Here is a 19262-nt window from a genome sequence, read left to right as displayed (position 1 = left end):
GAAGCTGAAGGCGAGCCAGCTGACTGGACATCGGTCGAGTCCCGCGATACTTTAGATTGGCAGTCAATGGAGTAATTTCCCAGGATGGGAGGTGTACTCCAGTATGAGCACGGGTAAATTCAGGACGATGGCGAGAAGGGGAGGGGTAAGCAATCTTGGGAAATGACTCGGAGATGATCCATGCAGCAGACTAACAGCTGCTAGTTAGCCCTAGTTGGGCCAGGGTGCAGGGGATTTGGTGCGGACTTGCCGGCTGCTTGCTGCTCTTTCTCCACCTATCGTCGTCTTTCCTCGGACCAGCAGGCCTGCAAAGGTGCAAGGATGGAACTAAGGCCCGTCCCGATATTGATGGAATGCCCGCGGGGTGGGCCAGCTGAAGAAAGTCTTGGATATGGGTTCCACCTTTTGGACACTAGCAAGTCTAACGCAAATTAAATATTGCCACTGGCCTCGAGCTACCGGAAATACAACACACATTCGCTTCTCAAATTCTATTAAACGGCTATATAGTCGAAGAATGCTAATGCTCGCAGTGGTGTGAGACAGCCTCCACCCGTGAATTATCTATAGGAAAACAAACGTATGTACTAACAATCGGTGTGAGCCAGTCACCGTCAACAGCTCAAATTACGCCCGCGTACCTGCGCCGGTACTCTGCCCGTCTTGGTTCCCCTGCGACTCGGCACCGTCTTCACCTTCATTCTCTCGGATGCTCGTCGTAGCCTCCGATCCTCTGTTCGCTCCCGGTTTGTGGAGAACGCCACCCAGCCAGGCGAGACCACCACTCCACGAGTCACTCAAGCTGCGAAGCCGCGAGAGTGAGGTAGTGTTGTCTTCATGCTGGTTGATGGGGCCCTCTTCTGAATCAACAGCAGGTGTGAGATCCCCAGTGCTTACTGGAGCAGTAGCAAGGGCACCAGTCCCTGGAAGTCGACTGCTGGAAAGCGGGAACCCAAGGCTGTGAGTGTTCTCAACATCGCCATCCACCTCGTACTCGCCGCCTCTTGCGTCTCCGTTACGCTGCCGAGTAAATCCTTCCAAGACCGTCGTGCTCAACTGTTTTCTCCGGTCCATCCGGTGGTGTAGTCTTCGTCCTTTATTGGGACTGATCTCGCCGCGGCGTAGTGTCTCCGCTACTACCGCACTAAAGCCGGCCGAGATGGTTGGCAGAAGAGGACCAGGTGAGAATTTTGAAATGGAGTTGCGTAAATGCCGAGCGGGCGGCGTCTGCGGGACAATGGCTTTTCGAACGTTCGACTGAGTCCGTCCATGGCCCGAAGTTGGGCCTGCCGACTCATCCTCAGCGCCAGGAGCAGGGGGGAAACGAAGGAGAAAGGGCGAATCGTGTGCTGTAAGCTCCGACTGCGCCGGGGGTGTAGAAGGGCGATGGATCGGTGGTTCAGTATTGGGGGTTTGGATGGCCGACTCAAGAGAGTCTGCCCATGGGTTCGTCAGAAGCGAACGAGCATGCATGGGCGAGGAAGGCTCCGAAGAAGGTTCTTCAAGCAACTCAGCGGTCAGCGAGCCGCGTGGGGAAGATGGCGCAGCCGATAAGACGCCCCTAGGTGTCCGCTGATCGTCATCCACGTCTTCAATGCCCTGACTAAGGAGGGACCCCGAAGGAGACTGAAGATGATCCTCCGCCGGGGTACGGACTTTTCGTCCTGCCTTATGGGCGCGAGCTTGTGGAGCAGGGGGCGATAGATCGACCCTATCATGATAACGGTCTGCGCCCAACAAGCCGATAGCCTCCTCTTCGTCGTCAATGGAGAAGGTAGACTCGTTGTCTGCGCGTACACGGCCGCTGGTAATACAGTAGACCCCCATAAACGTCAGGACACAACCACCCACGAATTTGCACGCACGCTCAGCTGTGTAGGACTCAAAGTCTCGATACAGTACAGCGCTCCCGATGATGACGGAGAGAGTGAAAAGCACAAACTGTGTTGGAATGACTTGAGTCGAGTCAAACCGTTGCAGAGCTCGGTTGATGTACCGGATCTGCATAAGGGCACTGAAAACAAGAACGAAGACTAGAAGATAGGTGACTGGGAACGTAATGACGTGCCAAAGTGTAAAAGATAGCAACGATGAGACACCCTTGGTCGACAAAGCAGTATATCCACCTGGTCAAACAGTAAGCAACGATCCACCAGGATATCATTAATGGCGCCATGTGTACGTACCAAACAATGCCACCAAGCCGACATCGATCAGGATGGATCGCGATCCATACTTGCCGCTTGCCCACATGAGCCCGACAATAAGCGCAGCGGAAACGCCCAGGTACAACTCGAACTCCCAGCGCGTAATCATCTCCCAGATATCATGGGGGCCGATCTTCTCTTCCGATGATTTTGCGCTGAGGACAACCACCACCGCTCCTGCGATCGCGATAAGAACTCCCCACAAGTCACGCTGTCTGAATTTCTCCTTCAGCATAAATGGCGCAATAACGCAATTCGAGATGAGGGCGACAACGCCGAGCGGTGACACAATAGACGCCGGAGCAAATCCATAGGCCATGAAATTCCCGACCTCGCCAAGTGACATGAGCACAATTCCCACCCACCAGTACGGCGATCGAAGATATGATTTGCGGCGCAAACGCTCACTCCCCGATCGCGCAGTCCGGTCGGATATCATGGAGTCCTGCATATGATCCTGTGAGTCTGTCTCGTCGTCCCTGTAACGGCGGTTTCGTCCGGAATGGCCGCGGGGTTCCTCATAATGATCGGGTTCAGATGTAGGAGATTCATCCCGGTAACGACCCGGTCGAGACGCACGATGTCTTCCTCGACTTGCGTCTCCGTCAAAGTCGTCGTCATCGACAGATCCATATGCGCCAGAGTGGCCGTGTCCATGGTTCGCACGCTTCCAATCCAACTCGTGTCTCAACTTGTCCTGTTCCCACTCCTTATCGATACGGATGTGAGCATAGCGCTGGATGTTGAGCGCCAGGGAAATCAACACATTGCCCGCCAACGCAGTCACAATTCCAATCAAGGATGACCATTCGTGCATTCCTCCACCATTTCCGCCATCGCCATTGTCAGACCCGGGGCTGGACGTGAACGTCGGAGAAGGCTGGGACGAGGAGGGGAAGTAGTGAAACGGTGTGGGTGTTGGCGTAGGAACAGCGGAGGAGGCGAGCGCGGTGAGCAGGCCTGCTGCCAGGGGCACCTCTTGCAAGTAAGCCATCCGCAATAGGAGGTTGACTCAAGGGGATGCCGGGCGCAAGTAGGCCTGATTAAAAGGCGAGCGCGGGAGTGAAAAGGAGGTCCCGACTGATCCGCCGCTATAAGGTTGTAGGATGCGGAAAGCCTCCGATGTCGACAAACCGGCAAGAAAACTGGCGGCCGACTGACTGTAACGAAGGGGAGGCTTCCGGTAGTCGTCACAGCATATAATCCTTCAGATTGTTGGCATCAGCTTCTTTGGGGGGCAGGGGTTCATGCTGCTGTGAGCCACGACATTCTGTATCCCCTAAGTAATAAAATCCAAGCTCGGGAGTCTTCGTTCACCAGCGACAGGGAAGAGACTCCGAAAGGCACCACAAGCTGTAAAATTAATGCAGACGCTCGTCATCCGCGAGCGAGGTCCGACGGTGGTTCAGGGCACGGGTGTAGAGAATAAGACGGGGGGAGGGCGGAGGGATGGGGGGATTATGGGATAGAGAGAGATGCCGAGAGAACCGGCGAGAGAGACTAGTCGCAGTCCCTAAACTCGGGCCTAAAATCCTTGGATACGACCAGTTCGCACGTGCGAGCCTGCTCAAGTTGGGAGAGTGGGAAATACCACGTATAAGCGCAGCATCGCGTGAGGTTTGCTGGGCAATCAAAGCCGGACAGGCTGCAGTAGTAGATTATCGAGGAGCCCGCCGCAGTCGTGGAATCATTGGCTTGCTCGCCTCCTCCAGATCAACGTCGAGTGGACGATCCGGAGAATGGACGACTTGCACATCCTGGCCCACCCACCAGCCCCTTCAACGTCATCGAGCAGGCTGTCCATGCCCGCAAGTACACTTTCTACACAGCAGAGTACACTTACTTACTTGTTATGCACTATTATGTCTTACAGTTTCACAAGATTTACTGCCATAGGGTATCTCTGTTGTTTGTTCAACTCCGTTTAGTGGGCGGATGATTATTAACACACTTTATCTGCCACGAAAGTTCATCACGCTCAACGCCGCCCTTGCTCCAAAAGTATACTGTGTACATGTCCTGAATCATGGCGTAGAAGGAATGGAAACCAATGTTTATTATTTCCGATCGGTCGCAAACACCTCACCGCTTTGCCCGCTTCTTATCCGGCCCCTGCTCGTTTTCATCATCACTAATATCCCGGTAGATCGGCGTGGGCTGCGTCTCCTTCCACGCCTTGGTGAATATCGGGTCCTTCTCAGCCTTGTCCGCATACTTAAGCAGAGCTTCCCGGGGATCCTCATCCCGCATCGAACTGAGAGGAATGTTCTCGCGGATATGCTTCTCATCCGGCTGCGATTTGGCAAAGGGTGTTTGTGCTGGTAGATGGGGTCTCCGTGGATCTCTTGGACGGCCTGACGCCGTGAGTCCGATGGTCGGGTGCCGGGCGGACCAGGTGGAGGAACTGTAATGAGGCACCCCGTTGGATCCGACAACCACAGAATCGCCAGAAATCCCCTGGGTGAGGTCCATGGTAAGGCTTGGGTCATCATCAATGTGTCGACGCTTCGGTGCCTTGGACATGATCAAGGCAGCACCCTTGGTAGACATATTGGGGTTGTAAAGAACATGGGTTTCGGCGTTGGCCGAGCCGGTAATGATCTGGTTCATCTTCTCATGCCACAAAACGCTGATAACGGGCAATCCTGGCGTAACGGGTGTGACCAGTTCCGGCTTCAACGTAGCTGGATTCAAGATATGCAGGTGTCCAGTCTCCGAGCCCGTGAGAACATTAGCGGATGTAGGCGAGAATATGATATTCGACGACGGATACCGCGTGCTGGAAGGATGGGCGACCGTGGTGATAGGTTGCTTGAACTTTCTGGTATCCCATAGCTTGATAGTGTCATCTCCGCCCTTGGTAATAACAAGTCGTCCATCCGAGCTAACGTCGATGCCACTCGTCCAAGTATCCTTAGCATGGGCATCTCTAATCTCTGCGCTTGGCCGAGTGTACGGCCCGTTCCCGCTCCACATGAGCAAACTGCCATCGAGCGCAGCAGCAACGAGAACATTAGGTCCACCCTGCTTGGGTGAGCCCCATGCGACAGCGGTCATTTTGCTCCGGCCAGCGGATCCCGCCATTTTTGATTTGTGCACTATAACCTCCTTCTGTGAGCGACCGACATTGGCATCCCAGATGCGCACAGTACTATCTGTTCCTGCCGTGGCACAGAGATTCTCGTCGGTTGGACACCACACGCCGCCAGTCACCTCAGAGATATGGCCCTTGGTGTTATGCAGATCCCTCAAATACATATCACCCTTCACAAACTCGGTAACCGTATCACCATCGCGGCTCAAAATCCTTGGCTGGGGTGTGGCCGAAACAACCATGACGTAGCTGGGGGACAAGGGATTGAAAGCTGCATAATGCACGGCATGCGCCTCCTGCGCAGCAGACTGCTTTTTGGCTGAAGGATCGACGGATTTGAATGCGCGTATGGTCGACGGGGTCATGGACGCGAAGTCATGTAGCTTTATAGTACAATCGGTCGAGCCGGTGATCAGTCGCGAACCTGCGGGATCCACGGTCAACGTAGTCACTGCGCGGTCGTGTGTCTTGAGAACGAGTTCGTGAGACACCGGGAACTCATCCTCATCGTCGGAATCGTCATCAGAGTCGTCGCTTCCATCATCACTATCTGAATCGTTTTTCTGGTTCGCTTCCTCCGCCACGGGCGTCGTGTCAGTCGTCGCCTCTCCTGTTATACCCGCTTTTTTGTCGTCGCCATCAGGGTTCACAGAGACTTCTGCGCGCTTAGTGCGATCAATCTGCGAGCTGACATCGGTTTTCTTCTCTTGCTTGCCAAAGCTAGTCGGAAAGAACTTCTTGAATGCCTCCTCGTCAAATCCGTCCATTATGGCAGCTGGTCTTTTGTCCTGGATGAAAGTTTGGCGGAGATGACTTACAGATGCGATGGATGATGTCCTTGTTGTTTGTAAGATTTGGCATGTTTGCACTGTTTGCGTGAGGCCATCACGTGGCGATAAAAGTGCATAGTTCTCGATAAGCAGTGGCTCCCGACGTCACCGGAGAAAGGATGAGTGCTCCAGGTCAGCAGCATCTACAATGCGCACGGACAGATAACACGCTTGTGCAAGTTCAAGGGCAGCGCCTGTGACAACATTACTTAACAGGCCACCAAAGTGACCCGGTGCTACTATTGTAAAGATACACTAGGATAGATTCTTGACCTAATAGCACCGCGCTACATCGGTTCAACTAGGGAAAATCTAAGTACAACATCGATATCTGCACGCCTACAAGTACAGTCCCTCCACTGGACCTCCGTCCTGCTTCGTCTTCATGATCCGCTCTCTGGCTGCGCGGAAGTCGTCCATCTGCACCCGCATCCGGCGCTCTCTCAGCGCCATCAAACCAGCTTCAGTGCAGATAGCACGGATATCGGCACCAGAGAGATCATCCTTCTGGTTGATGAACTCGTCCAAGTCCACATCGTCTCCGAGCGACATCTTGGAAGTGTGCAGGGTAAAGATCTTCTTCTTGGTGTTTTCTGTGCATAGTTAGCAAATGCGGTACAAAAGGCATAATGCTGAAAGACTTACGGTCTGGGTTTTCGAAGAGAATCTTTCTGTCAATACGTCCCGGACGGATCAAAGCAGGATCCAAGGTCTCAATCTTGTTGGTGGCCATGATGACCTTGACGTCACCGCGATCATCGAATCCATCAAGCTGGTTAAGAAGCTCAAGCATAGTACGCTGGATTTCTCGTTCACCACCCGACGTAGAATCATAACGCTTCGTACCAATCGCATCGATTTCATCAATGAAAACAATGGAGGGTGCGTGCTCGGCTGCAACCTGGAAGATTTGACGGACCAGACGAGGGCCATCTCCAAGGTATTTCTGAATCAGCTCACTACCAACGATACGGAGGAAAGTAGCACTGGTTTGGTTCGCGACCGCCTTGGCCAGCAGCGTCTTTCCGGTACCAGGGGCACCGTAAAGAATGACACCCTTGGGTGGCTTGATACCCATCTCCTCGTACAGCTCGGGGTGGAGCAAAGGAAGCTCCACAGACTCCCGGACTTCCTGGATCTGGGTTTCCAGACCACCAATATCGGCATATGATTCTGTGGGAGCCTTGTCGAGCTTCATCACTGATACGAGGGGGTCGGATTCTTCGGTGAGCACACCGACAACCGAGACCGACTTGTGGTGTAGAAGAATGCTGGCACCAGGCTCGAGAAGGTCTTTGTCGACGAATGACATGATCGAAACATAGTATTCCGGTCCAGTCGCGCTCGAGACAATGGCGTGGTCATCGTCAATCAGCTCTTCCAGGTTTCCAACACCCATGGGGCTGCCTCTCATATCATCAACCCGGCTTCTCTCATCGGCGTTCCGATCCATGATGTCGAGATCATTACGGTTCGCCGAATCCAGCGCCGCCTGGGCCTTGGTCTTGCGCAGGCGCTCCATATTCTCCACGTACTCTTCCTCTAGCAACAAATGGTCGTGGACTCGTTGCATTCGGAGGTATCGTAATTTACATCGTGACGTTGGGAAGATGTCTGGAAGCTTTGAGGCAGTACTCGGGCCGGCAGCCTTGCGCTTCTTACGTCCGAGACGAGTCGTAGGCGGCGGAGGAGGTTCGTATCTGGGCTTGTCCTTCTGCAGAGAAGAGTAACGTAAGCCGGCTGCTACCTGACAAGAAGATTACGGGAGTATAGCATACCTTCTTGTCCTTCTCATCTCTTCCATCGCCACCGGGGCCTCCGCCGATGTTGGACTGCTGGTTACCCTGTGATGAAGATTGGTCAGATACGTGACATCAGGAGCCGACAAGAGCTGTCAACAAGGGCCAACGCCGGGCACCAACCATAGTCCAAAACTGTGAGAAGCAATAGGCTTCTTATAGATGACCTATGCAGGGGTCTGGGGAATATAATGAGAAGTTCGCGATGTGCGTGGATGGGGTGAAGAGATGGGGATGGGTGAAGGAGGATGGGGACGTGAAGCTGATGCGTTGCGCAGCTGGGAAGCTGTTGGTCGCCATCCGCTCGGGCCTTGGCGCCCGTCCAGCACATCTAGCAGCACGTGACGTGATCTGATCGGTACTTATTACATGCCTTGGTGCCTGAGGCGCTAGTGGCTGATCCCTGAGGCATCTCCCGCAAGCCCCTCTTGGGATCCTCCGCCCAGAAGCCAAAAGTAGCCTGGCGCCAACCGAGCTGGGCCCGATCTGTACAAAATGTAACTGGCAGCTCAGCTCTACTCCGAACCGTCCAGGTAGCCCGACGGGTCATTTCCCCTATATTGCTTCTACAACACAACTTGTTCCCTTTTTTGTCGTCCGGAACATATATTTCCGCTGTCATTAATACATATTCCAGCCCCGAACCCATTTCGTGCTAGGGTTCGACGAAGTCCCTGTGATCTAATCTTGTTCGATTGTTTAGCGCTCTTCCGTGATAGAGCGCTTACTTGCGCCCCGCCGAGAGCATTGATCCCCTCACTTTCGCCCATACTTCAACAATCCTCTCTAGTCCACTCCCCACCAGATTAGGTGACGCTGTTACAGATCAGTCGTTGGTCTCCAGCGTTTGTATTGATTGCACCTACTCCACTAGTTCCTTCGTTGCCTCAACCTCCCTGCTACAGACCACCTGCTACACTTCCTCGCCCTCTCGGTACTTGTCTACTGCGAGGCTGACGAAGCTTTGACTATTGCCTCATAGTTCTTAGATCTTTTCTATTCTTATCCTTCAGCTCTCCAGACAATTCAAACCTACTTTCTTCGTTTCTGCAGAAAAGAAAAAAAGATAACACAAGCTACCCGTTTTCCCGAGATTGTTCTTACGATGTCTGGCAATCGTGCGAGGCGTATCGCCAAAGAGATCGCCGACATTCATGCCGACACACAGTCGCAAATCACGGCTGAACCACTGCACGGTGGTGATGATCTCACGCATCTTCGAGGCACGTTCCCAGGGCCTCCAGGAACACCCTATGAAGGTGGCACCTATACCATCGACATCAAAATCCCCAACGATTATCCATTTCGACCTCCCCATATGAAGTTTGTGACCAAGGTCTGGCATCCTAACGTTAGCAGTCAAACAGTGAGTTGCCTCCAGTCATGTAAGGTTAGGTTATCTCCAGTTTTGCTAACAAAGTGACTTGCCTAGGGTGCCATCTGCCTAGACACTCTTTCTACTGCGTGGTCGCCGGTGCTCACCATCAAGTCTGCCCTTCTGTCACTGCAATCCCTGCTCAGCACACCCGAACCCAAAGATCCGCAAGATGCCGAGGTCGCCACGATGCTCCTTCGGAGACCGCAGGAATTTGCACGGGTTGCTCAGGAGTGGGCTGTGATGTATGCAGGCGCTCCCAGAAGGCATGCAGGTGAAGGCAGTGGCGGTGTGACAGACGAAACTCTTCGACTGCAGGAGATCAAGTCGAAAGAAGAGCAGGAACAAGAGGATTTAAGCAAGTATGTACACGTGTGTAGGATCAAACATGCTCTGGCTAACCTTTCTGTGCAGATACGATGGCTACAACAAAGACTTGATTGACCGATTCTGTAACATGGGATTTGACGTTGACCGCGTTGTAGCCGCTTTTAAATACTATGGCATTGATCGAATGGACGGGGAAGATTATGAGCTGGAGGAGGCGTACATGGGAGATATCACGGCGCGGCTCCTTGGTGAGCCGTAGTTGGTGTGATGTGACACACGGTTCGGATAGTCTAGATTTTGCAATAGCGACGGTGCTAGGCGATTCAGTCGGGTTTGCTCTCTTGAATGAGACCTCTTCGCACAAACATCATCAAGAACAATTTCCTTTCTCTTTTCTCAAGTCAGTCAGATCCCAGGCTGTGATGATCCATGTTTAATATATCCATTCGCTTTCAACATTTTTCGGCAGCATAGCTCAAGTCAGGATACTATTAGCCTTGCATTAACTCAATCAATACCTGTTATGACTGAAGTTATAGTGCTTTCAAAATAGATGCCATCTCTTTTATATGATCCAGGCAATCAGCAAACTGCAGTGGAGGTCCAGTAATGCACGGAAGTCAAGGCAGCGGGCCTATCGATAAGCACGTGGATATGCGGCAAAGTCCGCTGCAGATCAGCTTTGACTTTCCGCCGTCCCCCAGAATCCTCGCGCAACAAGCACTTCCATCATTAGCTACACATTTCGCGACAGTGAACTCACTATATAGCTGTCTTTCAACATGATCGAGGACGAAATATACCGATCATCCTCCCAGTTCCGACTGTGGTCCTTCACCGAAGCATCACTGAAGCAATTACGAGCAACCACCAACTCTGTCGCGAGTGACCGAGTGCGAGCAGCTCTACGAAGGGCACAAGACGCCCGAAGATCAGCTACCTCCTCCACAACAGGGACACCAGCCCCGGGAAGCGATGCGGAGAATAAAGCAGCAGAGGAAAAGCAGATCGAGTGCTTGACACCCGAAGAAGAGCAGCAAGTGGTGGACTACTACTCCGAACAAATCATACAACTAGGAGAGAACTACAAACCACCACTTCCCACCATCGTGAGAGTACGAAGTCCCCTCTCTCCCATATCTCAAACCCTCCACCCCAATACTAACATACCCAACCCAATCACAAAGGCCACCGCAATCCAATACCTCCGTCGCTTCTACCTCACCAACTCTCCAATGACCTACCACCCGAAACAAATCATGCCGTGCGCCCTCTTCCTCGCCACCAAAACCGACAACTACTACCTCTCCCTACGACAATTCGCCGAAGGTGTCCCCGGCCAAACCTCCGCCGACGACATCATCGCCCCAGAATTCCTCGTCATGCAAAGCCTCCGCTTCACCTTCGACGTGCGCCACCCCTTCCGCGGCCTAGAAGGCGGCATCATGGAACTCCGCGCCATATCCCAAGGCCAAGGCCAACCAGCACCACATTTCCAACCCTCCCAAACACCAGAAGACCTCCGCAGGGCTCTCCTCTCCCTCTCCCCTTCCTCCGCCACCGCAAACACCATGAACGACCGCATCTCCCGCGCCCACCACTCCACCCGCGAGATCCTCAAAGCCGCCGCCCAAATCACAGACGCCTACTTCCTCTACACCCCAGCCCAGATCTGGCTCTCGGCATTCCTCCTCGCCGATCGCCCCTTGGCTGAATTCTACCTCGACACGAAACTAGGCGGTCCAATCATATCATCAACAAACCATGATCAAAACCCCCTGTACGCCCTGCGCACGAAACTCCTCACCACCCTCGCAAACTGCTCTGCCCTCCTCCAAGCATACAAACCCTTCGCGTCCGATGAAGCCCGCATGAAGACCCTGAAACGCATCGTCGGCAAGAAACTCTACCATTGCCAGAACCCTGAGAAGGCCAATATCGCAGGCCAGAAACGCATCCCTGCCGCTGCAGCTGCCGCTGCGGCAGCTGCAGCTGCAGGCGAGTCCGGGACATCAGAAAGCGAAATGGAGCGTCTAGCGAAGAAAAGGAAACTAGAACGGGGAAGTGAGACGACGAAAGATCTCTTCGGAGGGGAATTAGTCACGCAAAGGACGAAGGAGAGGCAGATGGAGGGGGATCAGCAGCAATAACAGCAGCAGCAATAGCAGTAATAATGAACCTTTATGGTTCAAGTATAATTGTTACTATTATTATTGGCTTTTTGGGCGACGACGACGACGTTGGTGAATTACTGTTTTGAGCGTGCAGATAGGCGCAATAGATAGAAAAGCATGAATGTTACTATTATTAGTCTTCTTTCTTATTAGAAGGTGGGTATTTGGATTGTGTAAGTGTTGCTTTGCTGCTATTCGTAGTACCCTATATTTGAGCAAGTCGACCTTCACTAGTACTAACCATCCAGCCCTATATAAATACTGCTACTACTACTACTAGTATAGTTGCCAAAGTATACAACCACCATTGGGGTTCAGGTATAGATATTTGTAGTTGTGATACGAGGGAGACATCCTACATGGGTATATATGTCTACGTAACTCTGAAAGTAGTATAGCAAGGGAATAATATCAGATTGAAACCCTCAAACGCTCAAGTCTAGTTAGGTGTGGGGGAGTGACGATGAAGGTATGAAAAGATGAAACACAGACCATCTAAAACAAAGCACCCAAATGTGTAGTAGTAGTAATGAGCAAAAATATCTCCAGGTATTTGAAAAAAAGGAAAAATAGTAGAAAAAACGGATAACCTTCCGCGCGAATGTCATTCATCAGGATGGTTCATCTCTCCTGTAACGGTAAAGAGAAACTTTTTTCCTTCCCCTTACAAGCCTTTTTTATATTTGCATGTGTGTCGTCTCGAACATTCCAATCATAAACAAGAAGATTAATCACTTCTTCCTTCTTTTTCAGTGGTTTGTACTTTAGACAGCACCCTCGGAAATCATCTTCTTGCGGAGGTGGTTCTTGTACTCGCCGATAGTACCGTTCCAGCGGGTGACGGTCTTGTTCTCGCAGACCATGATGTCCTTGGCGATCTTGTCAAGGAGACGGAAGTCGTGGGACACGACGACAACACCACCGCTGAAAGCGTTGATGGCATCGGCCAAACTGTCAATGGTGGGGATATCCAGACCGTTGGTAGGCTCGTCCAGCAGGATCATGTTAGGCGACTCGATAGCCAACAGGGCGAAGACGATACGAGACTTCTGACCCTCGGACAGAGTACCCATGAGGGCAGTCTGGGACTCACCGCTGAGACCGTAACGACCCAGCTGCTGACGCCAGTACTGGTAGTCCTGAGACTTCTCGGGGAACTTGTCACGGACGAACTCGAGGGCAGACTTGGTCAGATCCAGCTGCTCAGCAGAGTGCTGACTGTACATGCCCAGCTTCAAGTGAGTGTGGCGGGAGACACGACCACCGATGGGGCTCAGCTTGCCGGTCATGATGCGCAGCAGAGTGGACTTTCCGACACCGTTGGGTCCGACAAGGGCTGTGCGGGAGTCCATGTCGACACCGAAGTCGAGGTGCTCGTACAGGGTGTCCTCCCACTTGCCAGAGTAGGAGAAAGAGACGTCGTCGAAGGACAGAACGGGAGGAGGGAGCTTCTCGACATCGGCGAAGCGGAAGCTGAAGACTCTGTCGGGGATGACGGGCTGGATGAAACCATCGGCCTCCATCTTGTCCAGGATCTTCTGACGGGACTTGGCCTGTCTAACCAAGTTGGCGTAGGTACCGGCGGAAGCAATGAACTTCTTGATGTGAGCAATTTCTTCCTGCTGCTTGTTGTAGGCCTTCATCTGGTTCGTCTCCTGTTCGGCACGAGTCTTGTGGTAAGAGTCGTAGTTACCACCGTAGTAGAGGAGCTGCTTCATGCGCATGTCGATCATGTTGGTGCAGACACCGTTGAGGAAATCCATGGAGTGGGAGACGAGGATCAGGGTACGCTCCCACTTCTTGAGGTATTCTTCCAACCACACACAGGCCTCGAGATCCAAGTGAGCAGTGGGGTCGTCGAGCAGAAGCAGGGAGGGCTTGACGAAGAGGGCCTTGGCAAGGGCCACACGCATACGCCAACCACCAGACATGTCCTTGGTCTTCTTGTGGATGGTCTGCTTGTTGAAACCCAGACCGGTCAAGATCAGGGAGGCACGGGTGTGGAAGGTCGAGGGATCCATCTTGTCCATACGCTGCAAAAGAGGTTAGAACAGAGCAAAGCGGGATGAAGAGGTGGAGAGGGGAAAACTCACGTCGTACAGATCCTCGAGGATAGGAGAGTCAGGACCCTCCTTCTCAAGAATTTCTTCGGCCTGCTTCTCCATGCGTTCGAGCTGGTTCTGGGCCTCAGTGACAACCCACTCAAGGGCACCGAGCTCACTGGGAGGAGCACCCTCGTTCAGAAGGTAGATATCAATGTGCTCGGGGATGGGGTATTCGCGGGTGGCGATGGACTTGAGGATAGTAGACTTTCCGCAGCCGTTCTCACCGAGGAGACCATAACGACGACCGAAGTTCAGTTCGAGAGTCGAGTCGGTGATAAGAACCTTTCCGTGGAACACCAGGGAGGCGGAAGTGACCTTGACGTCGCGGGAGGAGGGCAGAGAAGCGAGGACACCGGTCGTGACACGATCGGAGAGACCGTGCTTGTCCATCTGAGCAGTCAACTTCTCGACCTCCTTCATCTTCTCATCGGTGGTGGCAGGCTGGTCATCGCCGCCCTCACCGTCGACGACGGGGTCGTCCTTCTTGCCCTTGGTGGGCTTCTTCTTGTCGGCGCCATCGGCGGCACGCTTTGCCAAACGAGCGGCTTTGGAGGCAGACACCATCTTGTCGAATAAGCGAGTGGTTGATGGGAGGAGAGGAGAGAGGAGAGGAGGGGGGAGGTGGTGGTGGGTAGGAAAGGCGGAAAGGGAAGAGGAAGGGACGGTCAGGAAGCCTAGATAAAAGCTGTCCGATGAAGGCGAGAGAGAAAAGGGAAAAAAAGAACCTGAGCGAAAGGTGGACCAGTAATAGCGGGGGGTGGGAGGGGGGCGACCGAAAGTCTTCTTGTGAGTGGGGGGTGGTTCCTTGGATAGCCCTTATCGATAGGCTGGCCAGGCAAAAAAAAGAAGAAGACAAGTGATCGAATGAGATCGCTCTCACAAAAGGATGGGGATCTCAAAGGGAGACAAAAGATGAACAGATGGATTGATATATACGAGCAGATATACTACTCAGACTCAATACACAAGGGAGAATCCCGTTGAAGTTGTAGGAACAGAAGAATCGACAACGAAGAATCGATGAATGGATGGTTGTTTTTGCCTCGAAAATTCCTTCAGTGGGCGGCTGAGCCTCGCGCTGATTGGCTGCACGACGTCACTGCACGGGACGTGGCGCACGCTTGCCGCATTGGGCATCCACAGTCACGTGTTTCAGAGCCTTGCGCCCAAGGCAGGCCAAGATAATGGTCAGCAGTACTCCACCAGATACTTAAGTTATAGAAGATGAGTAACTATGAATCATTCCAACATACGGGATTAACCAACGCATCGGAAGTGGTCCACTACATGACACCGTTGCGTTATATATAAACTATGCCCAGCAGCAAGTCGTAAAGAAGCAAACAAACTAGCCATCGTGAATCCCCGTATTCGACTCGATTCATAATTGGCTGGAGACTCTGTCGCGCATAGTAGTAGTACTAATTGGCCATGTCCAGCCAACCTACTTTCAGCCTCATCTACAAACATCCAACCTTAGACTTTTATTCTCTGTTGCACAACATGAATTGCTGTTATTAATTGGTCGGAAACCTTTTCCCGGGGCTTTTTTGTTTCAAGCCCAGGCAACTTCCGACCTCTCTAGTATTATGTATGTTCTATAATCGTTCGCTAATTCTTTTCAACACTACCATCTCCTGCTCCGTAACCGTGATGTTGTCTGGTAACATGACACTCCCCTTTTCAATAACAATATGGGTCGGAACGCCGGGAAAGGTATCGTGAGATTGAACGGATGCAACACTTCCCTCTTTGGCCTCCCGGGCGCTTTCGGTATCATCAGGCTTGGGTCGTTCTAAAGACTGCGGCGTCCACCAGTAGATAGGGAAGCGACGCTGAATGTTGTTGATCAACAAGGCCACCGCCTGCATAAGCACACAGCCAAGCAGCATAATTGGGATTAAGTACCATCCCACATCGTAGGATTGCGTGACGGCAAGGAGGGCGGTGGCGCCGGCAGGGGGATGGACCGTATTTGTGATTGTCATTATGGCCGTTGTGATGGCACACGCCAGAGCGCCGCCGACTTGCGGCATAGAGTGGGCATTTGCGTTCAGCGCGAAGAGCTTGCCTATCACAACGCCGACAAAACTAGCAATAATCTGACTCAGGACAGCATTGCGGGGTTGGGCAAAGGGCGATTCGATGGCGGAGAATTCCAAGACAGCAGCAGCACCCTATGAGGTGGTTAGTCGATATTGAAAAGCAGTGGTGGAGTCTGGGGTCCCAAGAGGTACGTACAAAACTGGCGACGATGATTGGGGCATGGTGAGCTTTGAATGATGGAACATGCTCAGACACCTCCGCTACTACGAGCACACCACAGAAGACCCCGATCATAGACCAGAAGGCGATCACAAGATTCCCCAGGGGTTTTGGAGCGAGAGTCTTCCTGTACCCGAAGAACCGAGAGATCGGCCGGGGCAGATGGCGCCACGGTGGAGGCGGCAGATATGGATTGAGGAAGGCATCGATGTCCACATGTAGTCGAGAGAAGTCGATGCGCTGGAGCAGAGACCCTGACTGAGGTTTCTGCGCACTCATCCTTCAGCACTGTCGGTAACCAGCCCGGACAGTCTTAAAGCACGCAACACGGCTCGCCACCCTAATGTATATAAAGTCAGATACAGCCGTCAAACATGGAAAAGCAGGCCATTGAAGACGGAAAACACCACGAATGAAGAGGCAGCCAAGCACACACATTCGAGGAGAAATGACAGGCGCAAATTTTGGCCTATGGCCATGCATTGACACCCATCAAGCGACCAGGCATCAGTTTGATTAAATGGAGTCCCGACGGGTCCATGTCAGGGGGGGCGCGAGGACAAAAACCTACCTTGGACTACGTGGATTGACAGGAGGTGACAGAGAAGCTAAATATAAACCGAGGAATCCCATTGGAGGTTTGAAACAGACGAAGAGCGAGTGGACAAGGCCATTATGGGGTTCCTCGAGATTAAAATACTAGGATGGGGCCATCCGGCCAGCACTGAGGAGAGCTGGAAAAGTCGGCACGCAAAACGAGGTCTCCTACATTGTAACCATGAGGATCTCCGCGGAAGCGGGTAGTCAGAGGGCGAGAATGCAGTGCTGAGTTGGAGATGACCATTGATGCCCTGGAAAGAGAGGGACAGAGGCCCTTTTGCTGGCTGGTCCAAGGGATCTTTCTGCCACTCATGATATTCGCGTTGGGTAATGGAAACTCCGCTTTCAGTTTAGCGTCGGAGCAGCTGACGATGAGGTCACTGGTCTGTAATATTACACCGACTGTTACCCGAGCCTGGTTGTCTTTTCCCTCAAATCACCCATGTTTCATAGGCTCGTAGTGGTATCGGGATTTCAGACCGCGTAACATACCTCATTCCCGCCCAGACTTGAGTAATCGTCGATCAATCTGGGGTCCCCAAAAACATGGCGCCGGCGAACCCTCGCGCCTTTCCTCGTAAAACCCTTCGTGAGGGGAAATGAGGGGGAATTGGAGACACAGTTGAGACCAGACTGTATAAGGATGTCTATTCTTGGTAATGCCTATGTAGAACAGTCAAAATTTCGCTGCAGCAAGTGGAGCACACTACGGAGTAATATTTAGTAACACTGAGGATCACTGCGGCATCTATTTCTCCTAAATGAATCACTAGTTTAAAACTTCACACTGTCACTTGTACAATACAAAATCAATTCTATCCATCATTAAATCATGACCCGTGAGAGGCACACTATTTACGCAAAATTTATACATCCAGGGTCTTTCCCTGCTTCGAGCTCTCCTGAGCCAACTCAATCAGCCGGATCACTTCACGAGCCTCGGCTCCGCTGGCTGGGAGATCACCCTCTCCACCAAGAGCCCGCGCCAGCTTCCGGTAGTATTCCGTCCAGGTCGGGGGCTCTACGGTGGGCATGACTTCCTTGACGGGCTTGCCATCCTGAATGGTCGTGAGAGTACCTAGCAGACTGTCAGTAGGTTGCCTTGTATCAAAGGGATTAATCTTAGGCTTACCGTATCTCTCAGAAGGCTCGCGGCCATATCCGCTGTCACCTGGCTTCACACCGGACTTGAGCTGCTCTTCCTGGACATCGAGGTGGAACTATCGACGAGTACACATCAGTATTGTGTTACCGAACGACACCTAGGGTGAAAGGCCGTTATCTCACCTTCTTGAAGCTACCCTTCTCACCCCGAACCCAGAAGCGCAGTTGCTCCTCTTCCGGGCTGACAACACCGGCCTTGGCCGTGACAAGCACACTCTTGGGGTAGTGGAGCAGAACAGTGAAAGAGTCCTCGAAACCAGAAGTGTTGACCTCGCGCTGGGAACCAATGAATCCAGTCACGCGCTCCGGCTTGCCAAGCAGGTGCACGGCCTGGTCCAAGAGGTGGGCGCCCAGGTCATAGATGGCGCTACCACCGGGGATGACCTTGTTCTTCCACTTAGAAACATCGGGGGAGGGCTCCTGAGGGCGATGACGGTCGAAGTGAGTCTCGAATTCCACCACACGGCCAAGAGAGCCATTCTTCACGAGCTTCGACAGGGTCACGAAATCGGCATCCCACCGGCGATCTACCAAATATTATTATCAGACCGTGTTCTTCCGGACTGGCGATTGGGTAAAGGAACGTACTTTGGTACACGGCCAGGAGCTTGTTCTGCTTCTTGGCCAGAGCAACCAGTTCATCGGCCTCCTGAGTGGTGGGGGTGAAGGGCTTCTCGCAGACAACTGTTGCAAGAAAACGTCAGCACTCATGCGAAGTCAACTACTACATGTGGCTGTTCAGGAAGCTTACCGTGCTTTCCATTTTCGAGGGCCAGCTTGGCCAAGGCGTAATGCGAATCGGGAGCAGTGGTGATAACCACCACCTGGACACCCTCATCCTTGACCATTTCCTCGGTGGTCCTGTAGGACTTGATTCCGGGGTGGTCCTTCTCGGCATCGTCATCGGGCTTGGGGGTGCGCTGCACAACAGCGGTGATCTTGAATTGAGGCACTTCCTGAATGAAGGGAATGTGGAAGGTTTTGGCACTGAAGCCATAACCCACAATTCCGACGTTCCAGGTCTTTGAAGCCATGATGGGGTGGTGTCACTTGCGATGGGTTGGGGGTATATCTAGGAGAGGATAGAGAGGACAGTGAACAATGGACAATAGGGAAATGGAGGGGATTCTCTGCTTATATACGCTATGGATATTCGTCTAAGGATTACAAATGGAGCAAACCCGCCTTATTTTTCCCCCATGGCAACTAAGTGGCCATTTATGACTGCTGGCGCGGGGGAAGGTCCTGGCGACGGCAACCTTTGGGTCGGGCGGGGCACGCGGCAAAAGCCGATGTCTCAATGCGTCACTTTCAATTCT

The 19262-nt window shown here is 52.6% G+C and overlaps 7 protein-coding genes across 7 annotated transcripts; 2 read left to right on the top strand and 5 right to left on the bottom strand.

Moving 5' to 3' along the window:
* Positions 1 to 627: 627 nt before the first annotated feature.
* Positions 628 to 3201, bottom strand: BO85DRAFT_373944 (DUF803 domain membrane protein; the record flags this gene model as incomplete). Its single annotated transcript, XM_025656107.1, has 2 exons — positions 628 to 2126; positions 2187 to 3201. 2 exons carry the CDS (start codon positions 3199 to 3201, stop codon positions 628 to 630), a joined length of 2514 nt encoding a protein of 837 aa, XP_025514687.1.
* Positions 3202 to 4289: 1088 nt separating this feature from the next.
* Positions 4290 to 8056, bottom strand: BO85DRAFT_439276 (26S protease regulatory subunit 4; the record flags this gene model as incomplete). Its single annotated transcript, XM_025658707.1, has 6 exons — positions 4290 to 6089; positions 6120 to 6138; positions 6475 to 6724; positions 6777 to 7845; positions 7910 to 7975; positions 8054 to 8056. The coding sequence occupies 6 exons, from the start codon at positions 8054 to 8056 to the stop codon at positions 4290 to 4292; spliced, it is 3207 nt and encodes a 1068-aa protein (XP_025514686.1).
* Positions 8057 to 8868: 812 nt separating this feature from the next.
* BO85DRAFT_40639 (E2 ubiquitin-conjugating protein UBC1) lies at positions 8869 to 10168 on the top strand. Its single transcript, XM_025657331.1, has 3 exons — positions 8869 to 9296; positions 9363 to 9667; positions 9720 to 10168. The coding sequence occupies exons 1-3, from the start codon at positions 9036 to 9038 to the stop codon at positions 9892 to 9894; spliced, it is 741 nt and encodes a 246-aa protein (XP_025514685.1). The 5' UTR covers positions 8869 to 9035; the 3' UTR covers positions 9895 to 10168.
* A 173-nt stretch (positions 10169 to 10341) lies between these two features.
* Positions 10342 to 11785, top strand: BO85DRAFT_422651 (TFIIH complex kinase subunit CCL1; the record flags this gene model as incomplete). The annotated part of the gene is made up of 2 exons (XM_025657980.1): positions 10342 to 10750; positions 10823 to 11785. The coding sequence occupies exons 1-2, from the start codon at positions 10418 to 10420 to the stop codon at positions 11783 to 11785; spliced, it is 1296 nt and encodes a 431-aa protein (XP_025514684.1). The 5' UTR covers positions 10342 to 10417.
* A 418-nt stretch (positions 11786 to 12203) lies between these two features.
* Positions 12204 to 14922, bottom strand: BO85DRAFT_422646 (ATP-binding cassette family ATPase ARB1). The gene is made up of 2 exons (XM_025657979.1): positions 13903 to 14922; positions 12204 to 13842 (listed from the first exon to the last, which is right to left on the bottom strand). The coding sequence occupies exons 1-2, from the start codon at positions 14476 to 14478 to the stop codon at positions 12574 to 12576; spliced, it is 1845 nt and encodes a 614-aa protein (XP_025514683.1). The 5' UTR covers positions 14479 to 14922; the 3' UTR covers positions 12204 to 12573.
* A 590-nt stretch (positions 14923 to 15512) lies between these two features.
* BO85DRAFT_373793 (HPP family protein) lies at positions 15513 to 16458 on the bottom strand (the record flags this gene model as incomplete). The annotated part of the gene is made up of 2 exons (XM_025656098.1): positions 15513 to 16091; positions 16156 to 16458. The coding sequence occupies 2 exons, from the start codon at positions 16456 to 16458 to the stop codon at positions 15513 to 15515; spliced, it is 882 nt and encodes a 293-aa protein (XP_025514682.1).
* Positions 16459 to 17536: 1078 nt separating this feature from the next.
* Positions 17537 to 18977, bottom strand: BO85DRAFT_399015 (putative NAD binding Rossmann fold oxidoreductase; the record flags this gene model as incomplete). The annotated part of the gene is made up of 5 exons (XM_025657083.1): positions 17537 to 17857; positions 17912 to 17999; positions 18067 to 18470; positions 18532 to 18627; positions 18695 to 18977. 5 exons carry the CDS (start codon positions 18975 to 18977, stop codon positions 17646 to 17648), a joined length of 1083 nt encoding a protein of 360 aa, XP_025514681.1. The 3' UTR covers positions 17537 to 17645.
* Between the last annotated feature and the right edge of the window lie 285 nt (positions 18978 to 19262).

Source organism: Aspergillus piperis (assembly GCF_003184755.1).
Source record: "Aspergillus piperis CBS 112811 unplaced genomic scaffold BO85scaffold_11, whole genome shotgun sequence".
In the NCBI taxonomy this organism is placed as follows: domain Eukaryota; kingdom Fungi; phylum Ascomycota; class Eurotiomycetes; order Eurotiales; family Aspergillaceae; genus Aspergillus; species Aspergillus piperis.
The sequence above is the reverse complement of the archived record's forward strand: the minus strand, read 5'-3'. Positions and strand labels throughout refer to the sequence as shown.